Source organism: Scomber japonicus, chromosome 20, assembly GCF_027409825.1.
Source record: "Scomber japonicus isolate fScoJap1 chromosome 20, fScoJap1.pri, whole genome shotgun sequence".
Classification (NCBI taxonomy): Eukaryota; Metazoa; Chordata; class Actinopteri; order Scombriformes; family Scombridae; genus Scomber; species Scomber japonicus.
Genome location: NC_070597.1, coordinates 24,384,541 through 24,406,797, shown reverse-complemented (window position 1 = coordinate 24,406,797; position 22,257 = coordinate 24,384,541). Strand labels below are relative to the sequence as shown.

Here is a 22,257-nt window from a genome sequence, read left to right as displayed (position 1 = left end):
AATGACACCTTCAAATGTCTTGTTTTGTCTCAACCAATAGTCCACACCCCAACATATTAAGTTTGCTTTCATAGAAGATTAAAGAAACTAGAAAATATATTTGAGAAGCTGGAAACAGCTATTGTTATCTTGGAGTTGACGAGATCCCAGCCAAGCCCTTGGCAACCAGAGCCATGGCCTTATTCTTTTTGGGTGGTTCACATATGCAGAATTTATTTTAAATACCTTACATGATTACTGCAAAATTTAGCATTAATAGTGATTTATTTACATCCTTTATTAGCAATTTTCCAAAAATAATGTACATAGAAAAAAATAAAAAAGGACAACAAGGCTTTAAAAATACTACGACTTTTTAATTACATTTCACTCAGTAACACTGCCTCAGCTGAACTGTCTTAATCAAAATTATTATAAACTCATTTAGATTCAGTCAGCAGCTGGTTCAAGTCACTGTTGAGAAAAAGTAGGGTCTGCAGCCCTAGAAGCTAGTGAAGTTGGTGATTGATTTAATAGCTGGAAGGTAATTGATTAATCATAGCAGCTATACTCTCAAGTTTGTATTTGACTAAACTTTTCTAACTTTTAACTAGTTTCTAGGTTGCTAGCTTGATGTTACTTTTTTGTTGATGTTATTTCAACACCAACTGAGACATTGGCAGCTCCTGCACCTCCTCATCTTACATAATACAAAAGATTAGGTCTAGCTAGCATTGGCTGTCTCTTTTGTAGGTCCAGTTGTTGGTTGATGCCAAAACTCACAGGAACAGGTTGTCCTGTTGAGATTGAAGTGTAATTAAAAACTACTTTTAGTGGCTGTCCACAGAGATATGGTGTTAATCAAATTACCAGTACCAACATTGTCAAAATTCAAGGCCTTTGGAGAACATTAGTTTAGGGAGCACTATATAAGCAAAAAAAAAAAGTAGAAAAGTTATTTTTTCTTTTGGTGATTACAATTACCATTAATTTCAGTTTGACTTCATAAACCTCTCCGGCTATCTGTTCACGTAGAGCCAAAGGACTAAACCAGGAATCGTTGGAGTAAAAGACTCAGTTCAGTCACACCTAAACTGATGTTGCCTCTCAACACCAGACTGCCATCTCTTTTCCATCAGGGTCATTTCAAAAGTGGCAGTGAAGCCTGAATATATCTGGCAGCCCACATCAGTCTTTCTACTTACACACAGCACTCAGCCAATTCTGGCAGAAGAAAATAAGTTGGCACTTCCCCCCCACCCCCTCCACACACTTGAGACTCCGGGTCAGCTCGGTGGCAGAAGACATTATTTGTAAGCAAAAGAATTCTTGTAGCAGTTTAGGATATTTCAGATGTCGTGCCTCTCCACAATAAAAAAAAAGCAAAAGAAAAGCAAAAATTAACGCATTGAATCCAGAGGGACAAGAGCAACATTAAACAACTTAATGGGAGCTGTTTCAAAGTGACCTCATTATCTTGCTATCAATCATAACAATTCAGTAAAGTATATTAAGTATGAATTCCCTAACTGATTCTTAACAAAAGATTTCTTTATATTACTTACCAGCGTTCATCGGCTGATGGCTGAATTGAGCAGCCGGCTGGAGTGATGGATCTTTCACTCCATCATGGGTAATGGAGTAGACAGGAGGGAGTAAACAGGGGCTGAGGTAGTGCTGATAGAGAGCAACACCAGGGGCCAAGGTTGCATTCAATATCATTTATTCAAGTTTATATGGAGCGGAAATCTTGTGCGAAGGTGCCGGACAAGAGTCATTGACTCCTTTTGCTCTTGGTTTTCAATCACAGGAGCTAAACAGAGAGAGTGAACAGTTGGAGAGGTGTAGTAATTCAAGTCAACATGCTGTAAGTGACATATAGACACCATGTGTAGGCAGGTACTATGATCCCTAAAGCTCCTTAATCAATATCTTTCTTATTAACAATGGATCCAGAGACTCTGTGTAATAGAAATGTGTTGCTTGAGGTGACAAACCCACAGAGAGTTATAACCCAATTCTGCATTCCCCTCAGATTTAGACCTTTTTAGCCTCTATTGGCTGACCGCTTTACTTTTCTGGCACACAAACTCCACCCTCAAAATCTTGGTTGGCTGGGTGGTTGGTTTGGTTGAATTGGTTTGGTTGGTTGGTTAGGTTGGGTTGGTGGGTTGTTTTTTGGTTGGTTGGTTGGTTGATTAGGTTAAGTTGGGTTGGTTAGGTAGGTTGGGTTGGTTGGTTATGTTTGGGTTGGTTAGGTTGGTTGGTTGGGTTGGCGGGTTGCTTGGGTTGGGTTGGTTAGTTGATTAGATTGGGTTGGTTGGTTGGGTTGGTTAGGTTGGGTTGGTTTGTTAGAGTTGGTTGGTTGGTTGGTTGGTTTGTTAGATTAGGTTGGGTTGTTTGGTTGGTTGCTTGGTTGATGAATATTGTGGAGCAATTAGTTGCTAAAGATTACATGTTTCTCATGGGTTGTTGGAGATCAACACACTGCTAAAGAAAGAGTGAATATTGGACCTAAACTTGGCAGGTGGACAGAATGTTAATGTTGCTCCGGATATGCTGGTTGTGTAAATAGGAAACATGATGAACATGTTCCCCCAAATACATTTAGGTAATAAGTAATAAAATGCCAGTGTTGTGTTTAGCTTGTTCTGCCATGTTAACAGTGTGTCATATCATTGTATGCAATGAATGGGAAACCGAGAGCTCTGCAGTTGACTTAAGTGTTGCCAGTCAGTGTTGCCTTTTTAGCCTCTTTAAGCTGAATTCTGCTCACATAGAACTTGTTAAAATATAGAATATTTGAGGGCTCTGTACAGTACATTTACACACATTTTAACCCTCAAATAAAATGGTGGAGGGTAAAAGTAGTGCAGTTATATAGTAAATAGAGAGTGATTTCAAACACAGCTTGTGATTTTTTTTTTTTTTTTGTGTATGCTATATCACTCTGTGCCTCCATTTTCAGAGGCTCACTCAAGCCCTTAGGAAGGGCACAAGGCCTTGAAGCCAATTTGACATAGCAACCAACCCTTGGAATAACAACTTCTGGGTTAGACAGGGCCCCCCAAAACTAATTTTTCCTGCACACAATCATGGGAAAAGGAGTGGCTGTTTCTGAACGTCACAACCCCCACAAAATGGTTCTTTTCACTGTTAGAACTTGATCCAATCAGTCTGAAAACATTTGGAAAGTCTAGAAGAGATGCACAATTAAATAACTTTATCAGTTAGTGGAGAGCTGAACCCAAGAGTTAAGGCGTTCAGCCAGCAGGAAGTGGATTTTCTGGCTTCATGCGCCACTGAGCATTTTTCATAGGAATGAAGGGGACCCCGCCTCCAGAAAAGAGGCGGTGATGAATAACATAACACACACTCTCCTTACTTCACCTAACTCTTGCTTTCTCTCTCTGTCCATCTCTCTTTCTTTCCTGCTGTCTCTTTATCTCTCCTGGTCTCCCTGTGAGGAAAAGGAAGCTTGTCTTCTTCCTGTCGTGCGCAGTGGATGTCACTGTGTATGTGCATAAAGACACATGCAGGACATCATCCAACAGCAGGACAGCCCGACATGATGCTGCTGGCAGCCAGATAGACAGAAAGGCCTTACACATGACTTGTAGGGCCTGTCACTCTCTGCCATGCGTCTCCAGACTGTGGGAAGCAGGCCACTTCATGTTCAACACCAAGGAGCTGTGGTGTCTGTTATGAATAGAGTTCAGCGAATGGCATTCTGTCTGCTGAAGGCAACCTAGGGGTTGACATAAAACCACCGGTGTGGCAGCTATAAAATATCAGGGGAGCACATCCTTCTTCAGATAGGGGGGTTGTGCGTGTAAATTGCACACATCTTTGTACTTATTTTCACGTATTTGTTTGTGCCTGCCTGTGTGCGATTAGGAAACTCCACCTCTTGTGTCTCTATGAGCGCCATGGGAGTGTTTTCAACTCCCGTATCAAAGGCGATTCCCAATTTGTTTCTGTGGATCAAGGAAGCGGGACGGTGGCTGAGTGGAATGTTAATAAAATTTAAAAAAAAGAAAGCCTCGCGGGAGCACCCTAGCTGGTGTCGTTACCAGTGTGAATACTGAGTGCCGTTGCTGAAGCTGCATGGAGAACATGGGTGTGGGCAGGAGGGGGGTGCCCAGTTTTGATTCTTCCACTTGCCCCCAAACCTCCTGAGGCATGCTCTGTTTGTGGATTTTTGATTAACCAAAAAAAGTTCTGTATCTCCACCGGGGGTTCATTGTTCTTCCTGAAGCTGCACAGAATAATCTGACAGCTAGCATGCTGATGAAGAACGATTTGCAGGACAGCAGATCAATGAAAATTTGATGTGTGTACTTTTGTAGCTCACAATCTCCAAGGAAGGACATGTGTGGTTGCTAACAGATCTGCTGTTCCAAGGGCAGATTTAAGATTCCCCCCGCTGCTGTTAAGATTATGATTTAAGGAGTATAAGCTGATCTCTGATAAGTGCCTGAGGGCAACTTCCCCCACGCCTCTCCAATAGTCCTAGTGTGTTAACCGCTAATGGCATAAGCTCGGCTTTTAGCACTCCAGTCATGATTCCTTCAACAGTGAAGGGAGAGAAAGACTGACAGAAAAGAAGAGGCGTAGGAATAGTGAGACTAGAAACTCTGAATGTTGATGACAGCTGGTGACACCTGCCTGTGAATGAGGACTTGTTCACCGCTTTTCAACCCAGACCTTAAAAAATGTTTCCTTCTATTTTTGCACATCACAACCTCACCTTTTAGCTTCAGCAGGCGGTGTCTTACCACTCTACCGCAGCTGCTAAAGGCGTATTTAGACTAAAGTAAAGTAAGTGTTTGCCTCATGCTTTTTGCACAAATGTCTGTATTCGCTCCAAAGAGTCAATGTATCAACTATACAGTAGCTAGCTAGCAAAGTATGCTGTAATAGATTTCAGAAATTACCAAAAGGTCAAATTCTTTATTATATTCTTTGAGTGAAGTCATACAGCATCGGAATAAGCGTACATTTATTACGCTTACGTATTTTCCGCTCTAACTCCACTGCATCTTCTGTATTAACCATAAATAATTACACCACCTCTAAAAAGTTGCTTCATGACCATCTGAATACACCTTTACTGGTTTTTATTATGGTTTATTAACCAGAGTTTTATTTTTGTAGCTTTGTCTACTTTTTTAATGGTAATAACATTGTAGTCACTAAGGTAGAGATTCCAGAATGTGGCGCATTCACTAAAACCAGGTCCAACAGTGCAGGAGGCATGAGGGGTCAATCACAATGGTTGTCAATAAAGCCCAATGTTAGTCTCATCATGTTTAGAAGAGAAAATGAAGGAAAATGTTGAGATTTCCAACAAGTTCAACTTTCACTTTTCCCTCCAAATAAAGAGTAGTTAATTTGGCAATACTGTTGTGGCAACCTGTATGAACTAGTTTGTTCCAAAAAAGGGAAATCTTAATGCTACAGCTTACAATACTTTAAATGACAGTGATTCTAACTTTGTGGCAGCAGTTTGGGAAAGGACCTTTCATGTTTGAATAATTGTGCCCTGTGCACAAGGTAAGTCCATACAGAAATGGTCCTGGATTGATGTGGACATCTACTGCAGCAAATTCCTGCAGCCAGATTCCGACATGTTGTGCTGATTTAGTAACATAGTAATGCCCATGGTTTTGGAATGACATGTTCAGTAACCACATATAGGTGTAATAATATGGCCATAGTTTTGTCTGTAGTCTGAGCTTGAAAACAAGATTTATCATGGTTCTTGAGAGACTATTATTGCCCAACTGGAATATGTTCTGTGCTGTAGGAGGGTTCAGTGTCTTGAAACTAACAATGTTTTGCTATACACAATAGGAAACTTTTACAAAGAGGGTTTGGATTTAAATACAGTGAACCCTCCCTTTTAAAAAAGTTTTTGCACTTGGCTGAGTTGGAAAAATTGATATATCAAAAAAAAAACAAAATGTTACAAAGTGCAATGGAAACAGACTTGGTGAATAAATCATGACGTACATGAAGCTTGTGTGAAAAATCACTCAAGCTTCCACTAAAGAGACAAAAACATCAGATCTGTGTGGAATGATGAGGAGACTGTAAAGTTCCCCATATTAATACATGAAACAAACAGAAATGTCATGTTTTTGTCACATTTTCCATAGAGTGTACATCATATGAGGGTTTGACTGGTGCTGGTTTAAGAAGGATTGCATAGTGCCCTCTACCTCTGCATTTGTTAAGTTTTCCAACTGGAGAATTAGCACCCAACTCCTAATATAATAGTAGTAACAATAACAATAGTGGATGGAAACTTGCATTATTTAACATTTTATGGAAGTACATTTGGATGGAAACCTAGCTAGTATAGTAGCAAGACAACTCTTACCTTCTGCACTACTGCTGAGAACCAGACCAGCAGTGTGTTTGTCTCGGGATGGGTACCACAATACTTTTATGACACTGACTAAATTGCCTCGATAATATTGAGTATCCCAAAAAAAAGTGTCATTTTGTACCAAATTTCAAAACCTAGCAGGAATTGAGCATGTATCAACAATGTCTATAGAGGCTTCAACAGGAGGTTGGACCAAAACATGTAACAACATGTAAGACAAGACAAAGCTGTATTGAACTATTGACATTGATATTGATGATGATGGTATTGTCAATCATTTGACTGGCAGCTGGTGAACAGCATCTTCTGAGCCTCAGTTAATATTATCTAACGTTAGTTGTAGATTCCTGGCTTTATGGTCACACAGAGACTGTTTAATCCATTTTCCATCCGCTGAACCACTGCTGTTTTGATGTTGAATAATGGGTAGTAACATCATCTTCATCATCTTCAATATTTTGATACACCATCTTGTCTTACCTGTAGGTTACATGTTTAGATCCAACCTCCTGTTACTAATTGAAGCCTCTGTAGATGGTGCTGCTGCCTCTAAGTAGTATGTTTTGAGCTGTTAACTCAGCTAGCTTAACATTAACAGACAATATACTCAAAACAACTGTTAAAAAGAATAGTGATACAGTATGTGCAGTGCAAAGTGAACCATTTATGCTAATGTTAATTACAGGGTTGGGAAGGTTACTTTGGAAATGTAATAGGTTACAGATTAGTTAGATTTAGTAGTAGTAACAAGTAATGTAACTATTCCAATTACTTAAATCAAAGTAATGTAACTTATTACATTTGATTACTTTCTTAAATTTTCTAACGGATGTGTTCAACTGCACTTAAATTTTGTGTATCCATTAAGTCCACCAAAATCTGAGTTCAAGTGTTTTTCATGGATACTGACATGATTTGTGAGAGATCATTTCTTATAAAGCAACATTTATCTCTCATTTGAAAATGTATTTATTAGTTCATGTAGATTTTGGAATATAAAATAAAGATATTTTATGGAAATAGTCAAAAGTCTGTCATGAGCTTAATTAGTACTGTGACACCATTTAAACCCATGTGTGCTCCAAATAAGCCCACGTCATGATTTATTTACTAAATAAGAATAAATATTGAGTTCAAAGAATTAAAAACAGCAATATATGTATTCAGTAACATGTTAAATATTTAAAAAATGAGGAAAAGCCCTCCTGAGCAAAATCTTAAAGGTGTGACTTCAGATATAACCTCCTTTGTAATCATCAACATTTTCATAAGTAACTGTAATTTCACTACACATTGTTTCTCAGTAACTGTAACACATTATAATTACATTCATTTTGTAATTAAATTATGTAACTGGTTACTAACCAACACTGTTAATTAGCTGACTTAATTAGCTAACGTTCTCTGCCTTGAGATATCTTGTTTTGATTTGGCACTATCAAAATAAAACTGAATTGAATTTAAATTAATTTGAATTGTAAAACTAACCAATGTTAAAACTAGTGAGTTTTGCTGATTGGTGAGTTTGAATGTCATTACAGCACATGCTGGGTGCCACATCCTCACTTCATTAGCTGACATAATGGGTTGAATTGATTGATCAAATTAGCCTGGTGGCATCACCAGTTTGAAAGTGACTGTAGTAAATAGCTTTATTTATGTATGTTATAAAATTGCTTTGAATGTGTAAAAAATGCCAAGAAAATAAAACAGATCTGTAATGTAATTTTGTTTTTGTTAAAATGTATTTTATAAAATGGTATTGAAAAAAGTATTGTTCAGGATCTGGTATCCAAGCCAGGGTGTCGTACCAGTATTGAAAATACCCAGCCCTATGTTTGGGTGTATGTAGCTCTATGTTCTTGTTAGTTGAGGCTCAAGAGAGGAAAATCCTATAACAGTACAGTATACTGGGTATAAGAGGACATAGGTTTAAGACTAAAATTAAGTAAGAACATAATCCTTATAATTGTAGTAACTATAACTGTCGAAAGGCTAAGCTTAAGCATGAAAAGGCAAGAGTTATGGTTTGGACTAAAAAGTGAGTCTTTATATATCACACAGGGAAGAAAAACGTTCTGTGCCTCAGGCCACATGGCAAGCAGTGATGTCACAATGGGTATTTTCCTTCAGTTGTCAATGGCAAAATATATTCTGTGTACAAAAGATTACACCAAATAACAGTAATAGACTTCTCCTTTCTCCTTTTCAGCTTCTCATCTAATACATTTACACATTCACAAAGCTGCCACACAAACACATTTTCTCCCTGCCCATATACACACGAAGCCCAATCCCCTTGATAGTTGGACATTAGATCACACTTCATGATCATACATTTTTAATGTGGCAGACAGCAGGGTTGACGAACCTGTTTCAACCTTTATCCATGCTGTCATCTCCACCTTATTCCACACCACCACGTCTGAACATGAATGAGCCTCTCTGCAGAGCTCTCCACGGTGAAAACTGAGACTACCTGCAAGATATTAGACATCCTACGTAGAAATAAAACACAAACTGACACACCCTTCACTTTGAAATCTTATCTCAGCATAGGAAATCCTCCCAAACTTATCTGTGCCATTTATCAAAATCTTCAGTAGTTTACTTTGTGGATATTTATCTTTCCCCGTCCCTTAGTTTACAGGATACATTTTCTGCCTGCCTGATAATTTATCTAGCCTCCAAAATCCTGACACATGCTGATGTTTTTCTATCTCCCCCATCTGACTCTACTCTAATCCAGTGAGTTATATATATGGCTCAAGTCTGCCCCCTGCTGACTAAATACTTTCATGACAGTGGAGCTGGCACGACCATTTAGACGATGTTGTGTGTTTCCCACATGTCTAAACATGATTATGGGTAGATTCATTTAGCACCATCACCTAATTAGTATGTTTTTATGTTCTGCAACACTTATTCAAATGGAGCATTTTAGATTGGCTGATATCAAGAGACAACAGCAAGAACTGACATACTGCAAGTAAATGACTCATACCAGATAATTAGGCATGTCACACATTACATGTTCTGCTAATGAAACATCTTCAGGGGTTTCCACCGCAAAACAGGCAACTGCCCTAGGTCCCAGAAGTAAAAGCTTCTTGTTTACCGTTTGGCAATCAGTTAGTGGTAATGTAATGAATTTCAAATGTGTTTTTTAATAATGTACACACCACTAAATCACAACACAAGTGACATGGTAGGGGTCATTATTTAATCTTTAGGTCCCATCCTGTAGATAGTTTATCTTTTGTGCACACTCCTAAATATGTTTTTGTTTGATCTGTTTAAATTACCACAGACTACTACTAATATATGATATACTGTCCTCCCAGGAAAATTACACAATAGGTCACAATGTCAGTGACCCGAAACCTTACCTTTGAGTGACAGATAGTAATTACGACCTGGAGAAGTGGCGCAGTTCAGTCTATATAGACGTCCATATATAATGTATATCACCCAACAGTGGACTTTGTCCCAAGAGACTGCTGTTTGTTTCCCCATTTCCAACTGTGAATGTCAGGTTTTTTTTAGTGTTGCCATGATGACAAACGTTGCCTAACTTTAAATAGTACCTTTAACCCACACCATGTTTCTCTAACCTTAACAAAGTGATCAATGCCAATTGTGGCACCAGATTAGAAACAATGTGTCATTCTGGAGTAACATTTTCAAATGATGTTTAATTTGGAAGACTTGTAAACATCACTTTAAACCCATCAGACAAGGAATACATAACATTGCTGGCTTCATATATCTATTAAAGTTACCTCTTTTTGTCTTTCAGACATACATTAGGTGCTTTTTACACAATTGTACCTTACAACATTTATAGCAAGATCAATAATATTTGTACAGTAGTTGGCAGTTAGTATGCGAGACACTAGAGAACAACACTGAGTTAAAAATATCAAAAGAGCAAAAAAGTAGACTGTGGCTGGCTATCTAGGCTGCATGGAGTGATGGATTTTTTTCAAATTTGGATTATTTTACATTATTTATTTTTCAAGTCTGCCTTAAAACATTCACACTGACCAGTAAAAGATCCCTCCATAATGCACATACAATATGAGTGACGGAGCGCAATATTCACAGTCCACATTTTATGCAAAAATGTTCATCCAAAATGTTCAAACCAAGAGGTTAGTTAAAGTTTCCTTGTTTTCCCCTGTAGAGCTGTGGTGGAGGGACTGTAACAAAAAGAGGGAAAATTGTACCAAGGCTGTAACGTTGGAGGATAGCCACTTTATTTATCTAATTTGTTCACATGTTGGATATGCCTATTTAATTATTCACCCAAGCAGTTGGTGTGAATGAAATTTGAAAATATGGAGAGGGTGTGCCCGTGGATGAATACTGTGGTTTAGTAGACTGATCTGAGTGAGTTTATCCAGCCCTGCCCAGATATCCTGCATGTTGTCATATCTAGCATCTAGGTAAGTGTAGACAGTATATTATCATCAGATCATGTATTCTGCTTGCTAAAAATGCATCAAACATTCATTCCACAGTCTATTTTATTAGCAGACAACATATTTTGCCCATTATAAAGTTCAGATGACCATTTTAAATCCTGTTTAGTGCAGGATGTATGCCATACGTAAATGCCACATTTACATGTTTTTATGTGGATCAAACCGAATCTTTAAGTGGATGTCTGCCTGTCTTGGATAAACAGACGTTGAAGTGAAGCTCTGAAGCACTCTTCTCCATATTTCTCCATTCCAGAGATGAAACCCTATTACTTTTGTGTTGAGGTCAAGCAGAGAAAGGCCAGAGGGAAATAACTTTGCTATGGATAGGATATTTACACTCATCTCTTACTTTTTTCACCCTGTACAAGCCTTTTTCTGTTCTCGCTGCCTCCCACTGGCACCCTTCAAGTCTACCTCACCTCAAAGCAAACAAGAAAAAGGATGGAAAGCGGAGGCCTGTCCTGTGGTAGAGCTAAGCCGTGTATCTTTCACTGTAATTGCCAAGTTCTGTGACCTGAACTCAGGTTATCTGAGGAAAGAGCACCGCTTCCTCCTGCATGACTACATGGACTAAAAGCTACTGAATCATGTAATGTAACAATAGCTTTGGGGCAATGATGCCAGAACCAATTATAGATCACACTCAGTTGCCATCCACAGATGATGTTATGGTACACTATCCTCAGTAGATCTTAAAGTCAGGTGTGGAGAGCTTAAAGGGTTAGTTCAACTGAAATAACAAAAAAAACATATTTTCTCTCTTACCTTTGGCCATAGCTAGTCATGTAGATACTTTTGGTTTTATCTATCCAGGTTCTGAGATATCTGTGTCTGAGATTTCTGCTGCCACTACAATGGAGGTGAATGTACTGAGCGTGTAACCAGCTTCAGATGCTGTCAGCTCCAGCTTAAAACTAGAGAGTACACAGCATTTGAAGTCAGGGTCACAATGATCTTGATTGACATCCCACAAGATATAAGGCCAACATTCTCTCCACTTTGTTGATTTTTATTTGGTGCCCTGTGTGAAGCATGTTGTTATTTGATTTTTAAAAATGTCTGCCACAAATAAAGATTAATAATTGAACTTGATGGACTGAAGGGAAACAATTCTGCTTCTATGCACTCTATACATTACTTCTGTGCACTGCCTGTTAGACTCCAACTTTATGGCACTTAGTCGTGTTCCTTGAAAGCTGTTATATCAGCTTTCAGATGTACATCGCTTTGGAGAGAAGCAATGACATTGTAGATTGTGATTGTTTTTGTATTCAGTGAACTCACCCTTTATGTCAGATTCCATGTGATGCCAAAGCAAAAAAAAGTTTGCTTTCTCTTTTATCATTTGAAATGAAGGGTAACCCACACAGTCTCTTCACTTACACAGCTTTGGTCAAAAATATTTTTTGGGTATATGCTGACAAATGGAAATAAACATCTTTATACAAAAGGCAGATAATTTGTCATTCAGAAACCTGCTTTTTGCATATATCATGTATTTCAGTTATACAGTACTGTATAAACGATCTAGCTCTAAGGGAAAAAACTGTGAGAAATTGCACTGAATGGTTCATGACCACTCCGGCCTTGAGCGTCTAAGTAAGATGTAATGTGAGAGAAAGACACTGTACACTGTATTCTTCAGCATGAGTCAGTCTGAAACATTGTGTTCTAATCATTATCCTACTTATTGCAGTTTATGAACCTCTTCTGTCGATATGTACCAATGCACCTCTGGATATCTCTCTGCATGCAGGACCAGGGGTGAGGCATGTTGCTCATCTCTTAAGCCCATTTAACAGCTCGTTACCCATCCGTCTCCTTCTCCCTCTTTTCCTCTGTTCCAGGCACTCATCACTTCTTGGTCGGGTTCCATGTCGCTAATGCGGCGGAAATGAGCCGTGGGCATTGCAAAGCGAAGTGGAGCAGATTCGTGGCGGCATTTTACCACTGCACACCATGAAAACACAAACAGGGCCAGGCGTAACAAGACTCGACACACAAGAGATGAAGACACCGGAGAGGGAAATGACACAGGGAAGCTCAGAGGCCGGCCACATGCAATTGAATTGGACGGCAGTTAAAACAGGAGAGGTGAGGTGTTACACAGCACATGGTGCTTAATTAAACCAAATTAGAGGTAAGCCACAGATGTTGTTCCAAACAGAACACATTATTAGAGTTGACCATTCTTGCTTAGGTACTAAAAATGTCAATAAGTTAAACATATTGAAAAACTTAGACCCAGACATTCATTAAGATATAAAAAAAATATTTAAAACAATAATGTGTTTTCACTTTCAGCAGAATATGAAATCAAACACATTCATAATTCTGCACCGTGAAAAGAACATCCATCCGAAGGAGCAAGAAGAAAAACATATTTTTGAGTGGAGGGCAACTTTAATTATTAAGTATACTTAGAACATAGTTTCCAACTTAAAAAGAGATTACATAAAGGAATATCCCAGTATTTTTTAACATTGATCTTATTGTTAGAATTATGTCCATTCTGACTATGGATCATGTAAACTTTGGACACATGATTTAAGTTATAAAGATTAGGGAAATGCAGATTCCAGCTAAATAACCTAAATAGATTCCTAAAGTTTTATTAACAGTACACAAACTGCTTCACTTGTTTTAAGTTCAGTTCAAAGTAAAGAAATGATCCCATTGGATCAGCTATGGCAGCTAACAACATAGGCTGCGCTGTCAATTTAACGTGTAGGAATGCTAGAGAAGTTGTTGCAAATGACAGTGTTTGTTTAAGTCGTCTTCTATGGAGATTAAATACAATTTTAAGTAACATTCCCGTGCCTGAAACTGCATCTCATCTCCACAAATTCAACTGGAATACCAAGGCTAGCTCGACCAAACTGTTAGCTCACCTTGTGGTTAGCAACAGCGATAACTACTCCTAATAAAATTGAAACTGCTCAAGATGTTTTTTGGTAATATTCGTTTACTTGGTTGTATAACAAATGTGCTACATGACATGATAATGTAGTAAATGTTTAGGGATATTGTAAATAAATAGACAGCTAGCTTAGTTAGCTTGAAAGTTGCCTCAGAAGTAGATCTCTATAACAGCTACAACAGCTAATCTACAGAGGGCTAATTTCTACATGTACTTTTCACTCAGACTCAGCAACAAGTGTGTCAAATGATTTATGTAAAACTGAACTTTATTTGAGTGTGAAGGAAGTTCACTGTTTGACAAGAATCACAAATTAGCAGCAAATATAGTCAACATGGCCACAATTATGAGAACAAAATTCAGACTATAAAAAACAATTTTCCTCAATGGTATCTGATGGGGTTTTAAAAATCATTATAGTAAAACATTCAATATATACATACATTAGACATATATAACAACCACACTGTCAAATGTACTGTTGTGAACAGAAACTGCCAATAAAGAGCTGTGGGGAAGCAAATTACACACAGGTTGAGTTCTCTGGAAAAAACATTCAAAAGGTCAGACGGTAGAGTCTAGAGTCTGCTCTGCATCACAGGAGTTCATCATGAGGAAAAGGCGTTTGGAGAGCTCCGGACCCACCCGTCGAGTTGTGGAGGTGACGCCCTCTCCTCTGCGAATCACAATGTCCGACAGCAGGGAGATCTTTTCTTTGTCGGTCTTGCAAAGACTGTAAGCCTGCAGACAGACACAGAAATATTCAGTGTGAAGAGAGGAATAAATATTACATGGCAATATATTTGCACGTGTCTCAGAGAATATGGTCATAGACCTTGATGTGATCTTTTTCATATGGCTTTCATAAATGAGTCATTTAATTGTTTCCTTAAGTGAACAGCTGATTCACATGGGTACGTGGTAAAACAGTGTAGTAAATATACACATAAATGTATAAATATGTATCTATAAGATCTTCATTTGCATGGAAGCTGATTTAAAAAAAATAGTATCCAGTAAATGAGAGTTAAGTAGATAGAAACCATTAAAAGGAGGTCAAATAACAATAAAGCACAATACCTTAAGGCCTGTTTACAACAGTGAGGCTTGCCAGGAAGCAAAACACAATGTGTCTGATTTTTAATGTTGACTTTAAAACAGCCAATATAAACCTGCCTCACAGCGTGTTCTGACTGTGCCCAATATACAGTATAACATATCACTGCTTGTTATACAGCAATGGAAGTAACAAGGTAAATTTACTATCTTTACAGCAAATGAGACTCTCTATTCTTACACCCTGGGTTCAGATTAAGAAAAACTACCTCTAAAAAAAAAAAAAAAAAAAAAAAAAAAAACAGGCAAGAAATCTCAGTAACCTACAAGGTGGAGCTCCTTCCTCAAGGACACAGACACGCAATAGATGTGATAGTTGTCATAAATCTGTCTGTCACGTTTTTAGTTCCAACTGAATTTGGAGAGAAAAATATGCCTTTATATCTTTTTATAGTGTAAAGAGGTCTTTTTTTGGTTCATTATGACAAATAAAAGCAAGCAGATTTTGGTCATAGCCTTAGCAGCCTGCAGCAGAGATGGTAACAGTGATTAGTGTGTGAGCAGAACAGTGAATGTACCTTCTTTAGGAGCTGTGGGGAGGGATAAGCTGCCAGGATGGCTGAGGCCATGTCTGGACTGACCCTGTTGAACTGCTGGATCTGCCTCTTCCACACCTGCAGCAGCCCCTTCCCGGCTTTATCCACCCGCTGCCCCCCCGCCCACTCGCTCTCCAGGTAGAAAGAGAAGCCCGTCTTCTCCCTCTCTCGCCTGAGAACACAGAGAAGGAACGTGGGATATTATTCTTTTATCTTGGAGGGGGAAAAGGCTGAATTGCAGAGGAGCAATAGGATCGCTTACTTGAAAGGGGCCTCCGCAACCGCTTTGGTTGTCATGGTGATGTGATCCGAGAAATCCTTCCAGGTGGACAAGAAGCGGACGGAGACGCCAGTCTGCAGCTGGAGATGCACCACAGCCTGATGGGATGTTACACTGAGAGATGAGTCACTATGAAAAAAACCTTTTATTATTGAAAACATACAGAATAATCTAAATCAATGTGTCTGCTTATGTTAGCCACAGATCAGGCATCCATTCATTTGAAAAAGCTAAAATTGACCCTTTATATAATCCTTGATTTCCAAAGCTCCTAATTATCTACTTTTATTTATTATAAGCACATTATGTATTTAAAATGTCATTGATATTTTTGGTATATATTGAGGAGTTATATTTATTTTGGAGCACAAATTAATGATATTTTAAGAGATTCTTGGGTAAGGATATAAGATTTTATACTCAATATAATTTAATCATGATGAATTTCCATTATTGTGATAATCATGAACACCCTCACATGACTGACTTGAAACGCTGTGTAGCTCACCAACACTGCAGTCCTATTGATTTCTTCATTTAGTTGATTTGCCATTTGCCACAAGGGGGAGCTCTCATCCTCCCAGTCACAATCACCATGGATAAAGGCTCAGAGTGTGAATACTTGGGTATCAGGTAAGCAGGATTCTTTTTATTGGTGGATTTTTTTTTCTCTAATTGTGATGACCTGCTGGGTGTTGGTGAGAGTCTGAATCTGTGTGTGTTAGATATGTGTGTGAGGATGCAATAAAAATATGTGTTGCTTGTTATAAAATGGCAAGTAAAGTAATTCCAGTAGGTCTTTCACTATGCCATTTTAAGCCTATTTTGATGATATGGGAATAATCTCATTAATCACAATTAGCCCTTTAAAAAGCTCTTAAACCATGCAAATAATCTATTTGAGATATATATATATATATATATATTTTAATCTAATATTCTATCAGTCAACGATCCATTTAAATCCCCTTACACTAGGAAAATACAAAATAAAACATTCCCAAATAGCATGAAAAGACTTTGAGGGATTCAGTTTCATAGTGAATGATTCATGACGACCATTTCTGTGTTCTTCCCTAAACTATGAAAAATGAAGATGTACTTTCTTCTACCTCCACCCACCACCTGACCCACCTCCTCTACTTCGACTCTTGACAGCTCAGGCAGCACCTCCGCTCCACCGTTCTTTCTCCTCTTCTTCGCCTGTTTCCCTCCCGCTTGCTCCCCTCCTGCCACGGCTTCTCGAAACTTCTTCTGGCTTTGAGACTTCTGGGATCTGGAGAAGATAAATTTAAGAATCGTTCTGCTATTAAAAAGTACAGTGTGTGGGAATTAGTGCCATCAAGTGGTGAGATTGGGGATTGCAACCAGTTGAATAGGAGAATCTACAATGACCATGAAACTCATGAAAAATGTGAAAGTACCTTGCTAGAGTCAGTGTTTGATTTGTCCGAACTGGGCTACTTTAGAAAGATGGTGGTACAATGTGGACCTGAAGAAAAGGCTTATTCTAAGCGAAAACACCACAATTTTTATTAAAACACACTTATATTCCATTTCTGCCAAGTCCATTCCACTAGATGACACTAAATTTGACGTAGTGCACCTTTAACCGTCAGACCTAAAAGGCTCTTTACACATGTTTTTCACAGTGTTTAGCGGCTGTGTTCTGGCACATTCTGCTGACAGTGGCAGCAGCAGCGGTAGCAGTGTTTAGGTTGGATAACAGGATATCTAAGTGGCATTCCTTGTTGTTTTTAACAAATCACCAACTGCTATATTTCACACTGTTGCACACGTCTCACACATCTGCCCTCTCCATACAATCAGTCTTCTATCAGCTCCCTTGCTTAAGGGTTCATCAGCAGTAGATTTTATAGACTTTCTTCTGTCCCGTATGTTTCCAGCTCCACATTTAGATCCCAGTAGAGGCTGTCCTTCCCTACCTGTAGTATTTCTCCAGGTCGATGACCACCAGGCCGAGAACCTTGTCAGGGTGACGCCTCTGCTGTGCCTGCACCCAGGATGTCAGGGTGGGACCACATACTGACCCGCCAAGCCTCTCCTCCTGGGTTACAATAGATAAAGTGAGCAGAGATGTAAGAATATCAGGAGTTGTGTTGATATGTAGTATTAAACTGATGTCAACTACTACTGTAGGACTTTATAATACGGCTGAAAGCAATCAAACTTTCCAAAAATCCATACATATATAAGTAAACGTATAAGTAAAGAAAGATAACACATACTCTAATATGTTTAATGCAGTTAAGTATGTTCATTAGACAGAACTCTACAATAACTTAACTGACTTATTTTGGAGCATTTAAGAAAACAATATACAACACATGATCATATTATCACTATATGATTTCACTAAAAGTCTCTTTTTTAATTTAATATTGAATTTCTGTATGCAGTATATGTTAGATTTTAATAACTCAGAAGGAAACAGCTTCAGGCTGCACTAGCTGTAACTGCTGCAGTGAAGCTGGTTTATGATGTATATGGTGGTCATTTGTATGTTGCCATTTAACACATTAAAATTGAATTTTTTCCATTTATTTTTACGCTCGTGTTTGTCATAGCTCATATTTTTTAACGTACACTCTCTACTTGCTTCTATGACTATTTTATGATGTCATTTTCTGCTGCGTTACTTTTCATATCTCTAAATCAGCTCAGCTCTCACCTCAGCTTTATTGTTACAACAATGACCTCATTTTCCCCACCGCCATCATTAAACTTTCATCTGGTCTCATTCTGAAGGTGGCGAGGTGGGATCAGACGACTCTATCAGCCGCCACACCAACCTGAATGTAGCTGTGAATCAGAGCGATGAAGTCATCAGCTGTCATCTGTATCACTACGTGAGCCTCGGGTACACACTCTCCATCATCTGGCTGAGATAGAGACAGGAGAGCATCAACACATCAGTCAGTGCTTTATTATTCACTTAGAAAAAAAGGGGTTCATTTTTCAAAGTAAACTCAAAACATGCTTGATCAACCTGGCTTTGATCAAGAATCAGAGTCTTTTTATTATGTTTTAAAATTGTATTCTAATTTATTTTATGTTATTTTATTATCATTCTATTTTTGATCTTCCTATTGGTTTTATTCATCTGTTTCTTCTGTCTTTTTAACCAGTTAACATGGTTCTTAATCTAGCTTTTAATGAACTTTGTCTTATTTATTTTCTCGTATTTTAAATAAATAAATAAATAAAATTAATTATTTAAAATAAATTGTATTTAATTAAATAAATTAAAAGTATTTATATATACAGAGTGAATAAAATAATAAATAAATCTAATAATTTTTTTTTAAATCTCATTTTGTTTTTGTTCCTTTTTATGTTGTTCTCAGTCTACACTTCTTCTGTGTTATTATCAGAACTGAACAAGAACCTGTATGAAAGGTGTTATATAAATCAAGTTTGATTGATTGAGGATGGATTTACATCTCAAGGGGAGGGGAGGTGATTTTAACTTTAGCTGCTGGTCGCTGAGTTCCATCCAACCTGCTTATATTTCACTACAGCCAAAAATCACCTGCTGTTGTTCTCATAGTGAATAACACTGCAGAACACCTCCAAATGTGAAGCATCTGTTTTAATGATTTCTGAATCAATGTATGAGTGTTTATAGGAGATGTAGGTCAGAGATAATGATATCCTCAGGAAGTGAAAGTCTCACTGAGTTATATCACAGCACACAGACTGAAGAAATGAAAACCTGAGTTATCTAATATGTGTTTTAGATGTGATACAGAGGAAGGATCATGTTTGCATGTCAAACTTCTGTGACAGAATGACCAACCTTACAGAATTTACCTTCCAATATGCTTACTGGGGAATCTAACAACCATTAGTGCACATTTAAGCACTACTAATTACTACCTATTCCTTTTGAGTAAGGCCCTCTTTGTAAGTGGGTGAGACAGATTTGTGTGTGTGTGTGTGTGTGTGTGTGTGTGTGTGTGTGTGTGTACGTCTTGCTAGATCTCAAATTTGAAAATAAAGTATTCCCAAAAAAAAAGAAAATTATTTGACTAAGTTAAGACTTCGAGAAGAAAGTATGATTTTTGATACTAATTAATCTCACACAGCATCTTTTCTTCACCGTCAGCTCTCCCTCATCCACCTGTAGAGTCCCTTTGCTTCATCCTGCCCATCCTAATGTCCATGTCCACTCTATATCATATAATGCTATTCCCCATGGTTAAAATCCAGAGGAGCACAGTAAATATATTTCATTCCTCACCTCTCTCTGTAATGATTATCCCACCCAGATGCAGCTTTACTATTTAATGAGACAGAATAACACTCGTCTCTGCTGTAGTCTCTGTTTTTAAAGCTAATTACTGCAAGTGTCACGAAAAATTTGACAAGTATATATTCATACATTACCTTTAAGCAAAACAAGGCAATGGGAAAATTATGTGTGTGTGTGTGTGTGTGTGTGTGTGTGTGTTATCACCTGTGCACAGGGAGTTCTCCTCATCCAGCTGACACTGCGTGGGATTGGCTGCTTCTCGATAGCGCAGCTACAGCCCAGAGCCTGAACCGAGGCCAGCAGAGTCCCGCCTCCCTCCAGCTGTAACAGAGCTGCACACACAAACACACCCACAATCAACATATTTAACAGCCTAACATAAACAGTCGAAAATAATCTGCAATAATTCTGCACATACCAACAGGACATGATTAAGTCTTGAGGGATTTTTTATCCTTCACTGCCAAGTAATGTTTCATCTTTTTTCTCCCTGCTCTGCTTCTTACCTGGATCCACAGCCACCACCATGTGCTTAATACACTCCTCTGGCCTCAGAGCCTTGGCAGCCTCCGCCAGAGCTTTTTTCTGTGCTTTCTGTCTCTCTTGTTCCAGCCTGAGCGCCTCCTTGTCCTGCTGCTGTATGTCCTTGGCCTGCCTCCTCCTCAGGGCCTCCTCCCTGGAGGCCTGGATCTCCTCCGCCGTATGCTTGGCAGGTTTCCTCTTGGCAGAGGAGGCGTCTGAGCTCTCTGTGCCAGAAACCGTCTTCGGAAGGAGAAACCGCTGAAGAGAAGCCGCCTCTTCTGAGCTGTTGGAGCCTGCCTGGCTTCCTGTTCTCACCTGATGGACGCTGAGCAGGAGCTCTGACTCTGGTAGGCCAACCTGGCAAGAAAGTTGTGAGCGGGCCTGATTGGGTGGACCCTGCTCAGCATCTTTTCCATTAGTAGCAGCAGAGGAGGCTGTAATCACATTGTTCTGTCGCTGTTTGAGTCTCTGTGCCAGAGGGACATAAGGCGCGTCGTCATCAGAATCACTGCTGATCATCATTACATCAGCTGTACCCGCGTCACCCTTCACTGCGGCAGGAAAAGACGAGGCTCGTTCCTCTGCATTACAATCAACCAGGTTAACCAAGTCTGCTCTCCTCTCTGTGAGCTTCTGGGAGGTTTGGCTGAGGAAGTCAAACACAGGCAACTCCTCATCTAAGTCACTGCTGAAGTCACTGTAGCTGCCCATGCTCTGTCATGTCCAGGCTTAACTTACTGTGTAAAGATAAGAGGCAAAAATTATAACACATTTTATTTTACAGTCCCTTGAATTTCATAACACATTCCTGCAAATGTTATGTTATGCTATGTAATTTACAGACATTTACCACTTCATTTCAGCAACATTTGACAGAAAGAAATATGGAGCAATTTGCCACAACTTATAAGAAAAAGATGGTGAAAGTGTTAGATTCTCATTATATTTTGGTTCCTAGTTGTTAATTAACACAAAATATTAATAAATTCGACTATATACTACCATATACTACCAAATGTTTGACTATTCTAACAAATGTCCTCCAAATGAACAGTTACACAGCAGTTACTGAAATGAAACAGGTGAAGAAAGAGAAGGATATGACATTACAATCATTTGTACCAAACTGCACCACACACTCTGTAAAATATCCTAAAAATTAACCATTAAATACATGCAAATGCCAGTTTCTGCCTCCAGAAGTGGGTTTATCTGTGGTAATACAAATGGCACCAAGCCTCATTCAGAAATCTAGTAAATTTGGATTTCTTAGTTTATAAGCGAGTGAACACAAACTGTCAGACTATGACATGAAGCTATCAGAAGGTAGATGTATTCTGGTCATTTCGGCGTACATGTACTCTACCATGCAGAATGTATTTCAGTTAGATTGCAGTTTTGTAACACAGAAAACTGTTGATTAGACCTGTTGCCTTTGGCTTTGTGTTCTGCAGAGGATACATTTCACAACTCGCTTATGTGAGTAGCAGAACTGGTTGTTGCTTTGTGAATTGCAGAATATACCTTCCTGTAGCTGTGTCAAACTGAACTGAACTGAACTTTTTAAATTGAGTTTGGCAGAGCAATGACAGCCACTACAAACATGATTCAAACCACTGTAACCTCTATGGAAACTAGCACACATTAGGTTAGCTGGAAGAGCCTTTACGACTTTAGTTTGCATACTCACTTTCTTCAAAATCTCGCATACAGAAGTGTTCATTAAGAAGTCAGATATTTAGGAAGA

At 38.7% G+C, this 22,257-nt stretch overlaps 1 protein-coding gene across 1 annotated transcript; it reads right to left on the bottom strand.

Moving 5' to 3' along the window:
* Window positions 1-14,183: 14,183 nt before the first annotated feature.
* Window positions 14,184-22,257, bottom strand: eme1 (essential meiotic structure-specific endonuclease 1). Its single transcript, XM_053341704.1, has 9 exons — window positions 22,201-22,257; window positions 20,495-21,247; window positions 20,193-20,320; window positions 18,526-18,615; window positions 17,659-17,780; window positions 16,847-16,988; window positions 15,695-15,810; window positions 15,415-15,604; window positions 14,184-14,521 (listed from the first exon to the last, which is right to left on the bottom strand). Exons 2-9 carry the CDS (start codon window positions 21,219-21,221, stop codon window positions 14,345-14,347), a joined length of 1,692 nt encoding a protein of 563 aa, XP_053197679.1. The 5' UTR covers window positions 21,222-21,247; window positions 22,201-22,257; the 3' UTR covers window positions 14,184-14,344.